Source organism: Podarcis raffonei, chromosome 14, assembly GCF_027172205.1.
Source record: "Podarcis raffonei isolate rPodRaf1 chromosome 14, rPodRaf1.pri, whole genome shotgun sequence".
NCBI lineage: Eukaryota > Metazoa > Chordata > Lepidosauria > Squamata > Lacertidae > Podarcis > Podarcis raffonei.
The window spans coordinates 6,321,850-6,341,878 of NC_070615.1; the positions used below are offsets into that span (position 1 = coordinate 6,321,850).

The 20,029-nt window shown below is 45.4% G+C and overlaps 1 protein-coding gene across 5 annotated transcripts in view; it reads left to right on the forward strand.

Annotated features, from left to right (window-relative positions):
• Positions 1–5,233: 5,233 nt before the first annotated feature.
• Positions 5,234–20,029, forward strand: part of ZNF280D (zinc finger protein 280D) — a 38,516-nt gene continuing 23,720 nt past the window's right edge. The window contains exons 1-8 of one of the 5 annotated variants that reach the window (XM_053365377.1): positions 5,234–5,378; positions 6,337–6,467; positions 11,978–12,126; positions 12,823–12,888; positions 12,986–13,284; positions 15,011–15,104; positions 15,916–15,939; positions 18,824–18,955. In XM_053365377.1, coding sequence (XP_053221352.1) covers positions 11,982–12,126; positions 12,823–12,888; positions 12,986–13,284; positions 15,011–15,104; positions 15,916–15,939; positions 18,824–18,955 — 760 coding nt within the window. In that variant the 5' untranslated portion in view covers positions 5,234–5,378; positions 6,337–6,467; positions 11,978–11,981. Of the gene's footprint in view, positions 5,379–6,336; positions 6,468–11,977; positions 12,132–12,822; positions 12,889–12,985; positions 13,285–15,010; positions 15,105–15,915; positions 15,940–18,823; positions 18,956–20,029 lie in introns of those variants that run through there. The other 4 variants (XM_053365378.1, XM_053365379.1, XM_053365380.1 and 1 more) reach the window with 4 other exon arrangements.

Genomic DNA, 20,029 nt, shown 5'->3' on the forward strand with positions numbered 1-20,029 from the left:
GTCTTCTGAAAAAACTAATTTTGGGGATTGGCAGATCTGGTGGGTAATCCTGGATTTGAGTAAAGTATACGAATAGCTTTCACACGGAAAATATGAATAAATATGACATTTTAAAGCATTGTCAAACTTGGATAAGTATCTATGTGTTGCAGAAGTTTGACATCTCCACTCCATCTGCCCAAATGTCCAGAACCAGCTTCCTGAGGCAGTGTTGAAAAATCCTTTGCACAAAAAGAAAGGTTGCAAGGGAAGGAAACACAGTAAATTCCATCAACTAGCTGGTTTATTTCATTAAAATAATACAGATTTTAAGAGGAGAGTTAATCTGAGTGGAGGCTTGTAGCTGAATCAGGCTGCAAATGTGAGCCCAAGAGGTTTAAGGGCAAAAAAGGCAGCCATTCAGCCATTTGGGACGCTATATATATATATATATATATATATATATATATATATATATGAATATTTATTAAAGTTTTAAAAGTTACATAAAGAAAAAGCAAAAAACACCTTTTTAAACATAAACAATACATCACATCACAATAAAGAAAAAATAAAGAATAGGAAAAAGAAAAAAACACAAAAAACAAGAAAAAATTAAAATCCATTAAAAAAGCAAAAAAGAAAAATACAACACATCTTCCCATAACTTATCTTTCATTAGCTTATTTCCTTGACCTCCTCACACCTCCCTTTTTTGTATTCTAGTTCGATTATCTGTTTCAGCAAATCCTTTCGATCTTTTCAAATTTTTGTCCTGTAATTTATCTTAATATAATGTAACTTTACTTTCCCTCCTTTCACCAATTAACAGTCAGTTTCCCCCAAATTCTTTATAACATTTCTGCTAAAGCCACATAACATCATTCCAACATCCTTCTAACATTCATTAATTTTGCAATGTTTCTGTAAATAGTCTTTAAATTTCTTCCAATCTTCCTCCACCGACTCTTCTCCCTGGTCTCGGATTCTGCCAGTCATTTTTGCCAATTCCATGTAGTCCATTACCTTCATCTGCCATTCTTCCAGAGTGGGTATATCTTGTGTCTTCCAGTACTTTGCAATAAGTATTCTTGCTGTTGTTGTGGCATACATAAAGAAAGTTCTATCCTTCTTTGGCACCAATTGGCCGACCATGCCCAGGAGAAAGGCCTCTGGTTTCTTCAGAAAGGTATATTTAAATACCTTTTTCATTTCATTATAGATCATCTCCCAGAAAGTCTTAATCCTTGGGCATGTCCACCAAAGGTGAAAGAATGTACCTTCAGTGTCTTTACATTTCCAACATTTATTATCGGGCAAATGGTAAATTTTTGCAAGCTTGACTGGGGTCATGTACCACCTGTAGATAATTTTCATTATATTCTCTCTTAAGGCATTGCATGCCGTAAACTTCATACCTGTGGTCCATAACTGTTCCCAGTCAGCCATCATAATATTATGTCCAACATCTTGTGCCCATTTAATCATGGCAGATTTCACCGTTTCATCCTGAGTATTCCATTTCAACAGCAAGTTATACATTCTTGACAAGTTCTTAATTTTAGGATCTAGCAGTTCTGTTTCCAATTTTGATTTTTCCACCTGGAAGCCAATTTTTTTGACCAAGTTATATGCCTCCATTATCTGGTAATAATGAAGCCAGTCTCGCACTCTATTTTTTAATTTTTCAAAACTCTGCAGTTTTAATCTGTCTCCCTCTTGTTCCAAAATTTCCCAATATTTCGGCCATTTGGCCTCCATATTGAGCTTTTTCTGAGCCTTCGCTTCCATTGGTGACAACCACCTTGGGGTTTTATTTTCAAGCAAATTCTTATATCTTATCCAAACATTAAACAGTGCTTTTCTGACAATATGGTTTTTAAACGCTTTATGTGCTTTGACCTTGTCGTACCATAAATATGCATGCCACCCAAATACATTGTTAAAACCTTCTAAATCCAGCACGTCAGTGTTTTCAAGAAGCATCCATTCTCTCAGCCAGCAAAAAGCAGCTGATTCATAATAAAGTTTTAAGTCTGGCAGGGCAAATCCGCCTCTTTCTTTAGCATCAGTTAATATCTTAAATTTTATTCGAGGCTTCTTGCCCTGCCAGACAAATCTAGAGATATCGCAGCAATTCGGCCTAGCAATGATAGCTTCAGGTTTGACCATATTTCTAAATCCTTTTTCACTTCCATCCAACATTTTTCATAGTTATCCTTAAATAAATTCACATTCTTAGCAGTCATGTTAACCCCTAGGTATTTCACTTTCTTAACCAGTGTTAATCCTGTCTCCTTCTGAAACCTTTCTCTCTCCATCACTGTTAAATTTTTCTCTAAAACCTTAGTTTTCATCTTATTCAACTTAAATCCCGCTACTTGTCCAAATTCTTGGATCAGTTCCAGTACTCTTTTGGTACTAGATTCTGGCTCCTGTAATGTCAATACCAAATCATCAGCAAATGCTTTCAATTTGTACTGTTTAGCTCCAACTTGTATACAGTGGTGACCCGCAAGACGAACGCCTCACAAGATGGAAAACCCGCTAGACGAAAGGGTTTTCCGTTTTGGAGGCGCTTCGCAAAACGAATTTCCCTATGGGCTTCCTTCGCAAGACGAAAGCCCATAGGGAAATCTCTGGGACAGCGGGGAAGCGCAGCGCGTCTTCCCCACTGTCCTCGGACCTCCTCCGAAGGCTGGCGGTGGGGCGGAAAGACCTCCTCCCGCCGCCAGCCTTCGGAAGGCTGCTCCGAAGGCTGGCGGTGGGGCGGAGAGACCTCCTCCCTGGCGGCGGGAGGAGGTCTCTCCGCCCCACCGCCAGGCTTCGGAAGGCTGCTCCGAAGGCTGGCGGTGGGGCGGAGAGACCTTCTCCCCACGCCAGCCTTCGGATGGCTGTCCTGAAGACTTGTGGTGGGAGGAGGGTTTTCATTCCCACCGCCAACATTCAGAATGCTGTTCTGAATGTTGGCGGTGGGGAGGAAAAACCCTCCTCCCACCGCAAGCCCCGGGAACAGAGGAGAAGCGCTGCGCGCCTTCCCCTCTGTTCCCGTACCTGTCCTGAAGGCTTGCGGTGGGGAGAAAAGCCCTTCTCCACACCGCCAGCCTGGCAAGCGGTCTCCATAGGAATGCATTAATTGATTTTCAATGCATTCCTATGGGAAACAGTGCTTCGCAAGACGAAAAACTCGCAAGAAGAAAAAACTTGCGGAACGAATTAATTTCGTCTTGCGAGGCACCACTGTACCTTTAACTGTTTGGTCCCTTCTAATCATGTTTAAAAGAACCTCCAGGACCGATATAAAAAGCAATGGAGAGATTGGGCAACCTTGTCGTGTTCCTTTCTCTATCTTAAATTCTTCCGTCACTACATTGTTCACAATTAATTTAGCCTTTTGTTCTGAATAAATTGCACCTATACCATTTTCAAATCCTTTATACGAGGGATGGGGGTGGGGGGAATTGAGGTTTCTCTTCATCTGTTTTCTCTTCACTTTCCCCAAGCCAGAAGGGAGTGTTGTGTCCTGGGTGGGTGTGTAGAACAAGATAGCAGCCACAAAAGGAAGAGTCCCAAGTGAATGTGGCATTCCTGGCAGCAGGGCTCCTATGCTTTGGACAGTTGCCTGGCAGGCAATTCAACAGGTTCAGCCTGACTGGCAAGTAGAGTCAGTGCCTCTGAGAGAGCATGAGAAGTGCACAGCTGCCAGATTAGGCCAAAGGGGCCATTCAGTCCGGCATCCACAGGGACCAACCAGGTGCCCATTATGGGAAGCCCACGAGCGAGAGACGCCCTCAAAATCAGTCGTTTGTCTGAGTTATTTGTCCCCTATAGCCTTTGTTCCCTATGACTTTTGCCTCACCCCTTTATAAAGCCCTCCAAGTTGGCCGCTGTTATGTACTGAGTTGAATAGGATCCAAAATGCAGCAGTCTGATTGGTCCTAGAACAACAGGATCCAGAATGCAGCAGTCTGATTCGTCCACAGGAGCCACCCAATCCAGCTCCAGGTGGAAGTGAATCTGCAACCTGATTGGCCTACAGGAGAATCCTGGAATTAGCCAATCACGTGGGGCCCATTGTGTAAATAATGTATATAAAGCAGACATTCTGGGGGAACTTCCATTCCTCCTCACTGCTATGAGTGGAATAAAGAACATGAAATACACTCTTGACTCTGAGCATATTTCAGCTGCCATCATCACACACCCCAAGGGCCGGATTTAGGTTTGATGAGACCCTAAGCTACTGAAGGTAATGGCACCCTTTATATATCCAGCTGTCCTTTGTCAACAACAAATTGTTGCTGTTTTTTGTGTTGAATATATGCTATATGGTAATTTATGGACCTAATAGGTATCCAAAGCCATTTGCCCATGTTGCCATGCAACCAGTCCATGCAGAATGTAGGCACCCTATACTGTATATAGAAATGATCAAACTAGTGATATTTTAGGGAGCGGGCTACCATGTGGTAAACCTTCGCCTCCAACCACTCGCCCCTCCCTCACCTGTCTTTGCTCTCCGGCCAGTCCAGGCTTCTTGAGCAGGGCTGGTAGGCGTGTTTACGTTTTACAGAAACAAGACCAAGTAAACCCGGTAGGGCTGCCACCACTCCCTCTGTTCCCGGGGACCCAGAACCACAACCCAGGGAGAAGGCTGTGACCCGTTGTCACTGGCTATCCCCACTCCACAAGTTGTATCCACAGACTTGCAGACAGAAATTCTACGGTAGAGCGTAACCAAGCGTATGGCTAGGAATTAGCTATTCCCTCGGAAAGGAAACCAAACATTACTTACATCATAGGAGCCTACACAACACAAACACTTTTGCTGTATGTAGGTTTTATTTTATTTGTTTTTTCTTATATTTTGGAAATGTACATCCAGTTTTTCCCCCTTTAATTTTTGGGGGGGCTCCCAAGAGAGTGAGGCCCTAAGCTATAGCTTGTTTAGCTTATACGTAAATCCCGCACCGACTGACGCGCCCCACTCCCTCGTCTTGTGGCGGCCAGTTCCGCAGCCTAAAACCCTCCGCGCTGCGTCGACAGCGCCTTCCTCTCGCGTTATTCGGCCTCCGGAGGGGGAAAGAAGGGAGGGCCGGCCTCCTCGCCTCTCCCAGCGGCTGGTACCCGGAGCTGCCTCCGCCCTCGCCAGGGACTGCGACCGCCCCGAGGGGAGCGGAGGGCGGCCCGGCGGCCTCACGCCCCGCCCCTCGCGCGCCCGCCCGCCCGCCGCCAGGAGGCCGCGAAGGAGGAGGAGGAGGAGGAGTTGGAGGCGGCGCTGCTGCTGCTGCTGCCGTCGTAGCTGCTGCCGCGGCGCCACCACAGGCTCGGCCTGCCCCGCTCTTTCCTCCACCCTCCCGGGCGGCCCGCGCGCCGCCTCCTTCCTCAGGCGCAGCACGGTAAGCCCCTTCCCTCCCTCCCTCGCCCGCCCGGCCCGGGCCTGCTCTCCCTCACGGTGGTCCCTCAGGAGGGATTGTTGCCTACGAGACCGCCGCCGCCGCCATCTTGGCTGGGAGGGAAGCCCGGCCTGGCGGTGACCCCGTGGCTTCGGCAGGCCAGCTCGCCATCGCCGCCGCCGCCTCCTCCTCCTCCTCGGCGGGCCTGCCTGCTGTGAGGCCTGGCCTGGATTTCGCCTGGCGAGGGGGCCCATTGGCCGGCTTGGTGAGGCGGGCGAGGGCTGGGCCTGGTTTGGCGGGAAGCTCCCTCTCTGGGGATGGGGAGATGGCTGGAGCCCCGGGGGAAGGGGGGCGGCGGCGGCCCTCCGCGCAGCATCGGCAGCATCTCGGGCCCAGACCCAAGCCAGGTCGGGGCTGCCCCGCTTTCACACAAAGGACATTCAGGTGTGCTTGGAAGGAAGCGGCGGGCGCTAAGCGGCTAGCTTTCTGCGCGCAGGGCCTTTTCCCTCCGCAGGGCCAGCCCCCCTCCGGCCCATGTACCGGTTCTGGCTGCTCCAGGAGACCTTGTCCCAGGAGGAACTTGAAGAAAGGCTTGCTGAGGCCGCTGTAGCAAAAGCAGCAGGGAGCCTTAGTTTGAGGGGCAAGGGTGAGGGGTTAAAACAGGTCTGCTCTTGTTGAAAAATGTGTTGTTGGAAGTGGGTTAGTTACACGTGTTTGTTGTTTTTCGTAGCAGACTTTCCTGGGAAAGGGGTTGGGGTGGTGGTGGTGGTGGTGGTGGTGGTGGTGGTGAGTTCACAAGAGAAAAAAATAAAGGCCAGGAACAAGCTTTCAGCTCTCCCCCGATGATCTGTGCAGGGCTGCTACACTTGCAACACTACTTCAAGGTGATCCCAGGATAGACAACAGTTTGTAGCCATTTCAGTTCAATAAATAGGATTTATAGAATCATATATTTGTACAGTTGGAGGAGACCCACAGTGTCATCTTGTCCAACTCCCTGCAACACAGGAATCACAGCTGAAGAATCTCTGGCAGATGGTCATCCACCTGTTTTAAGAACCTCCGATGAAGGAGAGCCCACCATCTTCCAAGGTAGTCTGTTCCACTGTCAAACAGCTCAGGCAGTTCCTAATGTTTATTTTGAATCTCCCCTCTTGTAATTTGAATCCATTGGTGTGTGTTCTACCCTCAGCAGCAACTGAAAACAATTCTTGCTTCATCTTTCATGTGACAGTCTTCTAGATATTTGAAGATGGCGATCATACCACCTCTCAGTCTTCTCTAGGCTAAACATATGCAAGTCCCTCAACAATTCCTCATAAGGCTTGGTTTCCATAACCTTGAGCTTGTTGGCCACCCTCCTCTGCACACATTCTAACTTGTCAGTGTCCTTTAATTGTGATGTCCAAAACTGGACACAGTACTCTAGGTGGGGTGTGACAAGAGGAAATGGAGTGGTCCTGTTACTTGCCTTGGCCTGTACACTAGACTTTATTAAACGTGGAACAAGCATTATGCCCATATCCTTCCTTCTGTTTGTTGCTTAATCAAATATCTTCTAAAAATTAGTTTTATTTATAAGAATATTTATAAACCGGTAACTCGTAACACAACCAAGTCAGTGTACATTAAAATCATTGGAACACAATAAAGCTTTAAAATTGCATAACAAAAGACCAACACTATTTATAAATACAAAAGGAAATTCAATATTTCAAAGACAATATTTAAAAATCCTGAGGTATTAACATAAGATTATTATAGAAATCATCTTAGAATAACCTTTCTCTTGTGTGAAAAAAAAATGCAGGGGGCCTGTTTCTTCTCATACACTACCAGCTGTATGAAATCCATTTTCATCTTAAATCTGAAGATATACAAACAAAACATTGAGTCTGCTGATGGCACCCTCACAAGAACTAAGGAATTGAAGTTAAACTGAGCACATACATACAAACAAAACACCTTACAGTCTTAAGACATTCAAGTTACTGATTGGAAGTATTTTATTGCTAAAACAGAACCGTTTAATTTAAAATTGGTCCAGTTCAGGCATAATTATCTATCTGAAAACACACTTTGCTGTTTTCAGTCAGTAATGTTTTATTTGGGACTGGGAAACATGTGGCTCTACAGATGCTTTCTAGCACTAATTGGAACTCTCCCATCATTTGTAAGACAGAGCACTTAGGGAGATACAGCTCTGTGCTGCTTATATGGAAAAAAACTATATTTAAAAAAATGCACACAGAACACTTGATCCAAAGCAAAGGAGTCCACATTACATTGTTTAAGAAGGACGTTAACATTTGTAATGTAACAGTTGCACTTTGCTTTGCCTCATGTGATTTGTATGCTCTAGTCAGTGATAGCAAAAGGACAGACAAAGCTAACTATCGGTTCTTATATTTTTAGCTCCTTTGCTTTGTTCCTGTGCAACCTGAGATCCTAATACAGTGGTACCTCGCAAGACGAATGCCTCGCAAGACGGAAAACTCGCAAGAAGAAAGAGTTTTTCGAGGTGCTTTGCCAGACGAATTTCCCTATGGGCTTGCTTCGCAAGAAGAAAGCCCATAGGGAAATCTCCGGGGACCTCTTTTAAAATGCTGGCGGTCGGGAGCAAAGACTTTCGCCCACCGCCGGCCTTCAGAAGAGGTCCTGGACCTCTTCTGAAGGCCGGCGGGGGGCAAAAGTCTTTGCTTCCCCCCGCCTGCCTTCCCGGGACAGCGGAGACTTCTCTGCTGTCCCGGGGCGATCTTAAAATGCTGGCGGGTGGCAGCGAAGCCTTCACTGCCGACCCCCAGCATTTTAAAAGCCCCCGGGACAGCGGAGAATTCTCCGCTGTCCCGGGGGCTTTTAAAATGCTGGTGGGCGGCAGCAAAGCCCTCCTGTCCCCGGAGCTTGTGGGGCGGGAGGTGGGGAGAAGGGCTTTTCTTCCCACCGCCAGCCTTCAGAACAGCCTTCTGAAGGCTGGCGGTGGGAAGAAAAGCCCTTGTCCCCCCCCCCCAGCCTTCAGACCAGCCTTGTCCCCGGACCTGGTCTGAAGGCGGTTTCCATAGGAACGCATTGATTGATTTTCAGTGCATTCCTATGGGAAACCGTGCTTCGCAAGACAAAAAACTCACAAGAAGAAAAAACTCGCGGAACGAATTAATTTCGTCTTGCGAGGTACCACTGTACCTTACACACAATGTTAAACATAATGTTAAGGATTCCTCCATTGGCATTTTTAGCAAGTTGTAGAGAGGAGCTTAGTGCAGTTCTTTCAGCTAAACATTTTTTTCATTTCAAAAAATCTAGGCAGAAGAGTTCTGTAACTCTTAAGATTTTTACACTGTGTTGTGAATTCTAACAAAGATGGTATGTTGTTACAGTGGTGGTGGTGGCTGTTGGCTTTTTTTAGATTACTGTTGTTTTAGATTACTGTTGTTTAGATTACTGTTGTTTCCCACCGCATCAGCTGTTACCTTAAAAGATGCTTCCACCTTGCTGGAGTAATGGATTTAACAGAAAATCACAAAATTTTTCAGTTTCATTTAGGGATATTCTTTCCTGACTGTAGTTATGTTTTCAGATGTTCTCAGCTTTATGTATCTCAAGCTTTCATTAAGTAACTGTTGACTTCGATAAAAACGTTACTTCATTTAAAATTGTTTTATTGTAATTTAAAATCATTCCTGCCATTGGCTGCCTTGGGTGCTTCTAAAATAATGTTATAGATTTGGGAGTGGGACCCCACCCCCTAAAACCTAGATATTAATAAATGGTAGGATTTGAATTTTTTGGGATGTGAAGGGAGAAATACAAACTGCAGAGGAATCTGGCCAAGGTAAGGCCATTAAGAAACAATTGAGGGTCATTGGCAATGCAAAATGACTGTCCTTCCCCCCTGCCCTGAGATGTGAACAGAGACTGGGGTAAGGAAGGTTGCCATGGTAACTCTATTTGAGGAAAAGGAAAAGGGAGTCTGGTAGCAAGAGGTTCTGGGAAGGAGGAGGAGGAGGAAGAGAGACTGGGATCCACCTGTGGGCAGACTGGCTACAGGCTGGCTTGGGGAGATTCCTTGGATTCCAGGGCTGCACTGCTGTGTGGACAAGCCCCACTTGAAATGATCAGTAAGATCTGGACTTTCCCCATTCAGACTGAAGGTGTAAATAGGTGGATAAACCATACTTCTTCAAGCTACAACAGTCTCTGCTGTGTCTCAATTCTCCAAAGGATCACAGATCCTGGGTGAGTTCCTAGAACCCCATGGGCTCTTGATTGGCGGGGGGGGTGGGGTGGAGAGGCACTCAACTTTTGTAACAATTATTAAATATGTTCTGATTTTACTTCTGTTGAAGAATTCAGCTGGCTGCCTTGTTTAGATTTGCTGGTCCTCTGCTACAAAGAGATTTCACTACCTTTCTGTTTATCCTTCTCTTTGCTGCATGCAAACTGCCCTGCCCCCCTGAGTGTTTTTCAAGGGACCACCACTCATTTGTTGTGTGTAAGGTTTGTGTTCAGCTGTTTCAATCCCTGGAATCAGTAGTTAGAGAAGTCCTGTGTCTGAAACCCTGGAAAGCTGTTGCCACTCGGTGTAGACAATACAGAATTTAGATGGACCAGTGATCTGATTGTGTATAAGGCAGCTTCCTATGTTCCAAAGTATGGTTTGTCAACATACAGTTATTAAGCCTTAAGCTCTACAGTAGAGACCTGGCCAATATTTGTTGTGATAAACCTGCTCTTGCTTACCTGAGGCAGACACAATATATAACTTGTGAAATGAGGAGATAGCAAGGCTGCTTCTGGAAAGAAACAGAATACCCTGGATGCAGAGGTTTATGATCACCACAACCCTGTCACAAATACACTCTTTCTTGGGAAGGTACTTGAGCAGGTGCAGGAAACTTGTTGCTGTCATCTATTGCCTTTTAATAGTCCTGGTTTCAAGACTGTGTTAGCCTTGGTTGCCCTAATGAATAATCTTTTTTGGGGGAAGTGTACAGCCCTCTTGCTTCTGTTCAAATCTTCTGGTAGCTTTTGATACCATTGACTACGGTATCTTAGACTGGGTTTTGGGTTGGGAGTGGTGTTACACTGGTTCCACTGCTACCTATAGGACAGTTTCAGTGGGTGGCATTGGGTTGCTGCACTTCATCTCCTTGGCAGTTGCTCTGTGGGATGTTACAGGTATCATTTTGACCCCAGAGCTGTTCCAACATCTATACAGTGGTACCTCGCAAGACAGAAAACTCGCAAGACGAAAGAGTTTTCCGTTTTTCGAGGTGCTTCGCCAGACGAATTTCCCTATGGGCTTGCTTCGCAAGAAGAAAGCCCATAGGGAAATCTCCGGGGACAGCGGGGAAGCTCAGCGCGCCTTCGCCTCTGTCCCCGGACCTCTTCTGAAGGCTGGCAGGGGGAGAAGGGCTTTCCTCCCCACCGCCAGCCTTCAGAAGGCTGTTCTGAAGGCTGGCAGTGGGAAGAAAAGCCCTTCTCCCCAGCCAGCCTTCAGAAGAGTTCCCGCAGGGCTGCCTAGGCTGTGGATAGCAGCCTGCTGCCCCGCGTGAGGGGCGCTCTGCTTCAGAGCGCCCCTCACGCCGGGCAGACATCCGCAGCTTGGGGAGCCCTGCAGGAGTTCCCCGCAGGGCTCTCCAAGCTGTGGATAGCAGCCTGCTGCCCCTATCCGCAGCTTGCGGATAGCAGCCTGCTGCCCCTATCCGCAGCTTGCGGATAGCAGCCTGCTACCCCTATCCGCAGCTTGGAGAGCCCTGTGGGGAAGTCCTGCAGGGCTCCCCAAGCTGCGAATGTCTGCCCCGCCCGAGGGGCGCTCTGAAGCAGAGCGCCCCTCGCGCGGGGCAGCAGGCTGCTATCCGCAGCTTGGAGAGCCCTGCGGGGAACTCCTGCAGGGCTCCCCAAGCTGCAGGTGTCTGCCCCGCACGAGGGGCGCTCTGCTTCAGAGCGCCCCTCGCGCCGGGCAGCAGGCTGCTATCCGCAGCCTAGGCAGCCCTGGGGAACTCTTCTGAAGGCTGGCGGCGGGAGAAGGGTCTCCATAGGAACGCATTAATTGATTTTCAATGCATTCCTATGGGAAACCGTGCTTCGCAAGACAAAAAACTCGCAAGAAGAAAAAACTTGCGGAACAAATTAATTTCGTCTTGCGAGGTACCACTGTATGAATGTGTTTGGAGCATCATTAGGAGATTGAGAGTGTGGTGCCATCAATTTGCATCAATAGGCCCATCTCTATTTCTCTTCTAAATCTGAGCTGGGTGTGACTATGCAAGCCCTGCACTGGCGCCTGGATTCAGTGGTTGGCTGGATGAGGACCAGTAAGCTGGGGGGGCGGGCAAATTTTGACATTACAAAGGCCTTGTGGGTGGCTAGTTCCTGGTTCTGGGATTTGGGCAGATTGTCTGTTCTAGATGGAGTTGCACTTGCCCTCAAGAGGCATGCGCTTAATCTCGTGGTTATTAATCTTCTTAATTATTTTTGTATTTGTTTATTAATATGTTTTGTTTTATTTTCCATGGTTTATATACCTCTTAATCATTAGAACCTCCAAGTGGTTTACATAAAACCTCTAAGTGGTTTACACAAAACTATTATTTGTTATCTAGTTCCATGATGGCAGAGCTATTTATGGAATGTGAAGAGGAAGAGCTTGAGCCATGGCAACAGAAAGTGAAACCAATTGTTGTGGATGATGATGATGACGATGAACCCATATTTGTCGGGGAGATCCTGAGCTCCAAACCATCCAATACCTGTAAGGTGACATTTTTTGAAAAATACCGCTCTTAGTGATATGTCTTATTGAACGCTTCTGTTCCAGTTGAGGGTTTTCTGGCACCTTGTTATAAATGAAGAGTGCCCCAAAATAAGTGATTTCTGAACAACTACCAGAATGTTTTTGCTTTTCTCTGTAACTCACAGTGGATGATTGGAACCTGATCATGTCCATATTTCTGACTTCAACGTAATTTACTTTTAATTAAGTGTGCAGTTGCACCCTTATTTTGACAGTTGAGATAAAGGATTACACAACTAGCACAATCCAAGCTCCTGGGATCCCATTTTAATGAATGACTTGCTCATACAGGTTTTAATTTTTTAGCAAGTGTTGGAGATGTTTTGGGAAACCCAACTGCATAGTTGTATATGTGTGTGGTAAAAACTGCAAGATAAAGATACTTTAATTAGACAGGCTTACTGAAGAGGACATGGCTATGATTGTCCTGCTTCATTCTTAGGGGGTATTTGAAAGGAATTTAGCAACTGGCTTTTCTTGTGTGAAGATTGCCAAACATTTGGGTACTTATTTTAGAATTGCTGTAACCTCATAGTGAGGAGTAGCTTGATTTGTTTGCATTCTCTTCCATATGTTCACACAAGTATATTTTACATCTCCTTACTTTCTAGTTGAACTAATCAACAGACTTAAACAACTCTCACTTTTAAACAGATATATTGAACAGAGTCAATCCCAGTTCACCACGGATTGGAATGCAGAATGGTGCACCAAAAAGAGGTATTCTGATGTACTCAATCTGGTGACTTTGTAAAACTGAACTCCTTATAGTCTGAATGTGGTGGAGTTTAATATATTTCATAATTCTTTGTGGCAGGTGCTGTGGCTGTTTCTCCAGGGTTTCCCTCTGCAACAAGACCCGTAACTAGTACTCTAGCTGTTCAGCCTCAGCCAAGGGTCAGTAACGTTTCAGGAACCTCTCAGGTCTTGCAGAGACCTCTTTCTGCGTGTTCCTCACTGCAGGAAGCAGCCAAGGCAAGCACTGGAATATCTCAGCCTATCAATAGATCTGCCACCACTCAATCATTAGCAAGGAACCTCGGCATACCTGTAATGGCTCAGTCTCCATCCAGGCCAGTGGCCACAGTAACAGCACAACCGGTATCATTAAATCGGGTGAGAATTGACCCTTTTATTCAAAGAGGGGTTTTCTTTTATTGTTTAACTGAACAGTGCTGGCATAATAGTACTCATTAAAGGCTCTGAAAGTCATTTGGTTTTGCTGACACAGTATAGCTTTGCCTGAAAATTAGCATGTTCAGTAAGAGTAATTTGGGAAAACAAACTGATCAAAAGTTGAACTCTTCAAGACTTTTAAAACAAAATTCTTTAATGTTCTTAAAATAGTAATCATGACTATTCATATGGCCTGTATCCTATCATCTCTTAACAATTAGTCATGCTGACTGAGGCTGATGGGAATTAGAGTCTTCTGGAGGACTGTAGTTTCCTTCTCTTTGACTTTTATAGATTTTAGAGTTGCAATGTTTAATTAATTAAAACATTTAATTGACTTAAAGAGCTCAGGCTGCAAATTTAAAAGCAAACAAATCATTACAAGATCTCATAAAAATTGCAGATGGCATTCCCCCCTCCCTTTTTCTTTTGCATAGGAGGAAGATGTCCTATAATATGATATCTTCTCTGCCATGAGCATGCATCATCTGAAACCAAAGTTTTCAAGAGTCCATGGCACATTCTTCACTCCTCCCTGATCCTAAATTGCAGAGCTAGTGAGGTACCCCTGCCCGTACGGGCCAGTCGTGTCCGACTCTAGGGTTGTGCGCTCATCTCACTTAAGAGGCCGGGAGCCAGCGCTGTCCGCAGACACTTCCGGGTCACTTGGCCAGCGTGACAAAGCTGCTCTGGCGAGCCAGCGCAGCACACGGAAACGCCGTTTACCTTCCCGCTATAAAGCGATACCTATTTATCTACTTGCACTTAGGGGTGCTTTAGAACTGCTAGGTGGGCAGGAGCTGGGACCGAAAGATGGGAGCTCACCCCGCCGCAGGATTCGAACCGCCGACCATACGATCGGCAAGTCCTAGGCACTGAGGTTTTACCCACAGCGCCACCCGCAAAGGAGGCAAAAAAATTAAATGTTTGCCTCCTTTCAAATATGTGCTCCCAGCATTTTATAGGTAGATATTCATTCCTTTCAGTTGCAAATGTTTGGTTTAATTTGCAGACTCAGTTACATTGGATATGAGAATTAAGAGGTTTTGCCAAAGACTTATTGGAAGCAATGAGTTCTAAGAAGGGAAGTAAGAGAGGTCCCATTGGAAGTGTGTGTGTGTGTGTGTGTGTGCCCATTACAAAAAAGAGGAAAAAAACAAAAAATGAAATCCCAACTCTTTCCCCCCCTCCCATTCCCAGGACAGATCAATCTAGTTAGGTTTGTCTAATCTATTGTTTCGGTAGTTGCCATTCTTCAGGGTTATCAGTAAAGTATTTTATGTATAAAAGGATGCCATCTGGCATATGGGACCATTGGACTATCGATGAATGAACAAAGATCCAGGGCAGTAATGCATCAGGATATAAGAATGAAGGACAAGGCAAGTTTCTGACTGAATCTTAGAATACAAGCTGTGATTTGTACAGATTTCTGCAGAAAGGAAAATATTTCTTGGCAGAAATTGGGTGACATATTTAGTTAGATTTGGATTTGGTTGATTTACCTATCAAACACAAACATTCCTAATTACTTTGGATTATTTTTAAAACCCTACTGAATTTATGCTTATGAAGGTAGCATTAAGTGTTGTTTTTGAAAAGATAACCCAAAAAGAGATTACTAATTGGAATATTACAGCTGAGCTAATTAACAAATTCTTTGCAGGTTATACCAAATAATCCTTTGCCTGTAGCTTTCGGTTTAAGGCAAAATCCAGGAGTAACTCAGTGCCAGAGTGGATCTGCAGTGACTACAACAGGTATGACTAGTACATTTTCAAAGTTTATTATTCATATCATTAAAAGCAAATCTATAATAAAAAGAAAAAAGAAGCATTGCCAAAACAACCAATAAAATGTGTTTTCCTGTTTTTTGGGGGGAGAGGAGAGGCGCTTTTTAAATTGTGCATACATTTGGTGCACTAGGATCATAATGACAAATGAAGGGTTATTGGACATAGTTGTAATGATCCTCGAAGTAAAGAGGATTGCTTGAGCCTCCATAAGTATAACTAATATAAAAACAGTCATTGAAATCCTTATTCTGGCACCTGACTGTATTCTTGAAGAGGTGTTTTGATGATGGAGTTGCTGGTCTTCTGATATGCATTGTCTGCAAGGTTTTTGAACATAAGGCATCTTTATTTTAGACTTCCTCCTCAGCTTTGCAGCCCCCCCCCTTACAGAGGTTATTTTCCGGGTGCCCACACACATAAATGAAATCGCATAAATTGGGGAGCACCCTCTAAAAAGCCTCTAAATGCCTATTTCCCCCTGCTCTACAGCTCCTTTTCCATGCAACTCTCTCTTCAATTAGAGTTGAAGCTCTGGGGCCAGTAAGAGGACGCGTGGGAAAGTGGCGGGTGGTAGCTGCTGTGCTTCGCCACACACCAGCTGTTAGGCAGGGAGGCTGAGCAGCCCGAACAAAGCCCCGCTGCACCTTAGGTCTTTTGAGGGCTTCATCTGCCTTCACTGACGTCCTCCTCTGGCTCCGGGGAGCCTTTCCTTGTGAGCCACAAGGACTCTCCTGCCATTTCCAGGTGTGATTCTATTTATTTATTTATTTCCCAGCACCATGTATATATGCAGTCACATGTGAGTATTTATTTCTTTGCTAGCGTGCTACTGATACGTCATTCTAAGTTTATTATACTTGCCTGCTGCTTGCCTAGTTCCAACTGAGATGCTAAACCGTGCAAACCTCCACCTGCAGACTTCTCATAACTGATGGCTCTTCCATATGGGGGGGGGGACTTTGAGGAAGGCCAGATTAGAACTGGACTTCCTAAGTGGCCAGTTTTCTACATGGTGATAATTTATTTTTATTCTATTTGTGGAGGATCATTCAGCCATGTAAGCTCCTTGTAATAATGGCTATATTTCACCTTCAGAATTAGAGACAGCATGCTTCTGAATACAAATTACTGAGGGAAAACCTTGAAGGTGGTGGTGGTGCATCCAGTCCTGGAAAAAACCCATCCTGGGCCCAGAGGTTTCTTCTAACTACCTCCTGGTCACTAGTCTGGGTTCATGCCTTGTTTTGAGACAGAATCAACCTTGGCTTTCTTGATGGATGACTTTCTTTGGAAGAGGAATAGCGAGAGTTCAACCCTGTGGAATCTTCTGCATCACTGAGTGGCTTTTGGGATCCTTGACTTTACGGTGACATCCTCCTGCACTATCTCCATGTGCTAGGAGCCGTTTTATGGTGGTTTCACTCCTACAGGGTTGGTTCCAGAGAGTAGTATTGGGTGACTGTGTCCTGGCCCTTTGGCAGTTGATTTGTGTGGTGCTGCAGGGCACAATTTTGTCCACAGTGCAATTTAATAGCTATAGCATTTGAGAGAAGATGTCACCAATATGTTGATGATGGTCAGCTCCATTTCTTTAGAACTTTTGTTTCAGGAGACGCTGTGCATGGGTTGCATGAGGACCTCATCCAGAGGCTGCAGCTGGATCTAATAAGGTGGAGACCATATGGAAGGGTGGTTCCCAGGTCCAGGCATTAGGTTATATACCTGTTTTGGATGGAGTTGCACTCTCTGAAGGAGCAGGTGCATCCTTTGGGAGTGCTCCTGGATCCATTGCTTTCCCTAGAGGCCCAGGTGAACTAATTAGTCTCTGCTAGATAGTGATAGCTTTACTGCAGTGGTCCATGCATTAGTAACATCACAATTAGACTACTGTAGAAGCACTCTATGTAGGGCTACTTTTGTGCCTGACTTGGAAACTACAATGAGTGCACAATGCAGCAGCTCAGTGAGACCTCCAGGTTTACGCATATTACACCAGTGTGAAGAATCTGAACTGGGCACCTATTAGCTACTAAGCCAAGTTGAAGGTTTTATTACAAACATTTAAAGTTGTAAACAACGTGGGATCACTGTATCTAGCAGAACCCCTCTCCTGCCCCGGTACAGACCCAGCTGATATTTTAAGATCTTTTAAGAATACCCTTGCTGGTCATTCTGCATAGGCACTGGTTTAAGGTGCCATTTGGCAATTAGATTGTATACCTGAGTTTCTAACACTGCATCTGAGGCCCTTCTTTGTGTGCCTCCTCCATGGAAGGTCCGGGGGGCAACAACACAATACATTTTTTTCTGAAGCAGCTCCCTGTTTGTGAAGGCTCACCTGGCACCTTCGTTACATATCTTTAGGCACCAGGCAAAAACATTCCTCTTCGCCCAGGCCGTTGGCTAATTAAGCAGTCTGCAGCCTTTTAAACTGAAGGGTTTTTTGTTTAGTTTGTTATTATGTTGTGTATTTTGTATTTTTAAACTGTAAACAACCCTGTGAAACTCAAAGTGTGGTATATAAATTTAACAACGACAACAACAGTAAGGCAGGCTCCTGCAACCTCAGTACTGCTTTGAATTCTAGACATGGCTGAGAACTGGATATGGGCCTACTGGTGGAGGCTGAAGTAATCGTGGTTACTGGATTAACTGGATTCAGCCCTTCTGGGCCTTCTTGAAAGCATGAGGAGCTCCTGAATTTGTTACTGGATTGTTTCAGTGGGTAGGAGCAGGGGTGTTCCGCTCTGGGTGGCATTCCAAAGGGGGGGGGGTGTCAAAATGCCGACACCCAATTGGCAGCACCTCGGACGAGCACCGTTCTGGGTGCTGGAGCAGATTGCTCTGCCTCTGGGTAGGAACAGCTGCACCAACTTTTGTCTGGTGGGAAAAGTGCATCTCTCTTTGTAAAGCTCAGATCACAGCAGACTTTCATCTGGTGATAGCCTCCAAAACCTTGCAATGCCCTTTGCCTTGGACAGCCTTGGACTAGTCAGAAACTTCAGCTAGAGTTGAATGTAGCAGGCTGTCTCACAGTGGGGTAGTGGATGGAGCACATGTCAGTGAGCTAGCACGTTAACTGGTTATGATTCAAGATGCTGGTTTTCACTTTTAAATTCCTAAAAAGCTTTGGATCAATGTTCTTGAAGCCTTGTTTCCTCCTTTCCTTGTTCTCTTGCGTTGCATTGTGATCTTTTAAATCATCCGCTAGTGCCTGCTCAGTAAAAATAACAGTTTACCAAATTATGTGCTTCTGTCTTGAATAAACTCTTGATACATCTACTGATGCTGAATGGCATGTTTGTCCTAAAGCTAATAAAACAATCAAATTTAATTAATTCAAACAAATAACATTTTGCACAGTTGTTATGACTCGATAACTCTGCTCACAGTGACCTTGCAAAATATGGTTTTATGGGTTGTGCCATTTTTGTTGACGATTGTACTCATTTCTGGGGTGCTGATTTCCTGCTTTAAGATGTTAGTCAAGGTTAGAGGACTTTTACTCCTCCACAAAGGCAGTGATCCTCCTAATTCTACCATACTTTGAAGGACTCTGCAGCTTGAAGCAGCTGGAATCAGAGTATTGGAGAAGAAAACAAGTCAAGGCTTGCTTGGGTTGGTTTTAGCAATAGTACCGTATATTAAATTAAGACTTACTTAATTTTCAAAACTATTTGTAGGCCTGTCCAAGCGTCCTTCCACTTCTGAAGCTCACAGTATTAATCCAAAAAAGGCCAAGGCTGATGAGGCAGTTTCTGGAAGTGATTCACCTTCAGTTATATCTCCAAATGGCACATCATTGCTTCAGAAAGGTAGGGAAGCGTCTTATTGTCCCAGCTGTTACCGCAGTTTCATGAAGAGATATATCAGAAATGTTTTTTTAAAAAACAGAACAAATGGTCTTTACAGGAAAAATTTAGTGTCATTATGCGGTGCATTGGTGTGGCAACTTTCCCAGTCCAAGAAGAATTCCACAATTTTTGGTGCAAAGAGTGACTGTTTAAAAATGTAAGAATAACTTTCTAGAACAATGAGAGAACATGTAGTGTAGGTGTGGAAACCTGGGGCATTGGACTTGGGAAGCCAGAGACAGGCAGGTACTACTCCCTTGCCCCAGGCAAAGGTGGGAGGCTTCCACAGAGAGGGCACCCCAACTGGGGATCCAGTGGCGTAGCATGGGTTTCTAGCACCCAGGGCGGGACAAGTGTTGCACCCCCTTGGTGGACTGGGCAGCTGGGGTGGAGGTGTACACCAAGGGGTGCACACCCTGAGCTCTTGTGAACAGAACCTGTGAGGACCCAGCGGTAAGCAGCTCTCGGTGACCACTCCCTGAAACACAGATGGGAGCATTAAAATAAGCTACTTTCAAAACTTCTTTGTGGGAGGGTGTTGCTGGTGGCCTGTATGTCACTTTGCAGTCACTTCAGCACCATCCTCAGCTGAAAAAGCAACTCTAAAAAAATCATTAAAAATGGGAGGGCAAAGGGCCTGGACATGCACCAAGGAGCTGTATGAGGTTGACATGGTGCCACATTGGGAACTCCAGGTATGTTGTTGTTGTTGTTTAGTCGTTTAGTCGTGTCCGACTCTTCGTGACCCCATGGACCAGAGCACGCCAGGCACCTCTGTCCTCCACTACCTCCCGCAGTTTGGTCAGACTCATGTTTGTGGCTTCGAGAACACTATCCAGCCATCTCATCCTCTGTCGCCCCCTTCTCCTTGTGCCCTCCATCTTTCCCAGCATCAGTGTCTTCTCCAGGGAGTCTTCTCTTCTCATGAGGTGGCCAAAGTACTGGAGCCTCAGCTTCACGATCTGTCCTTCCAGTGAGCACTCAGGGCTGATTTCCTTAAGAATGGATGCGTTTGATCTTCTTGCAGTCCATGGG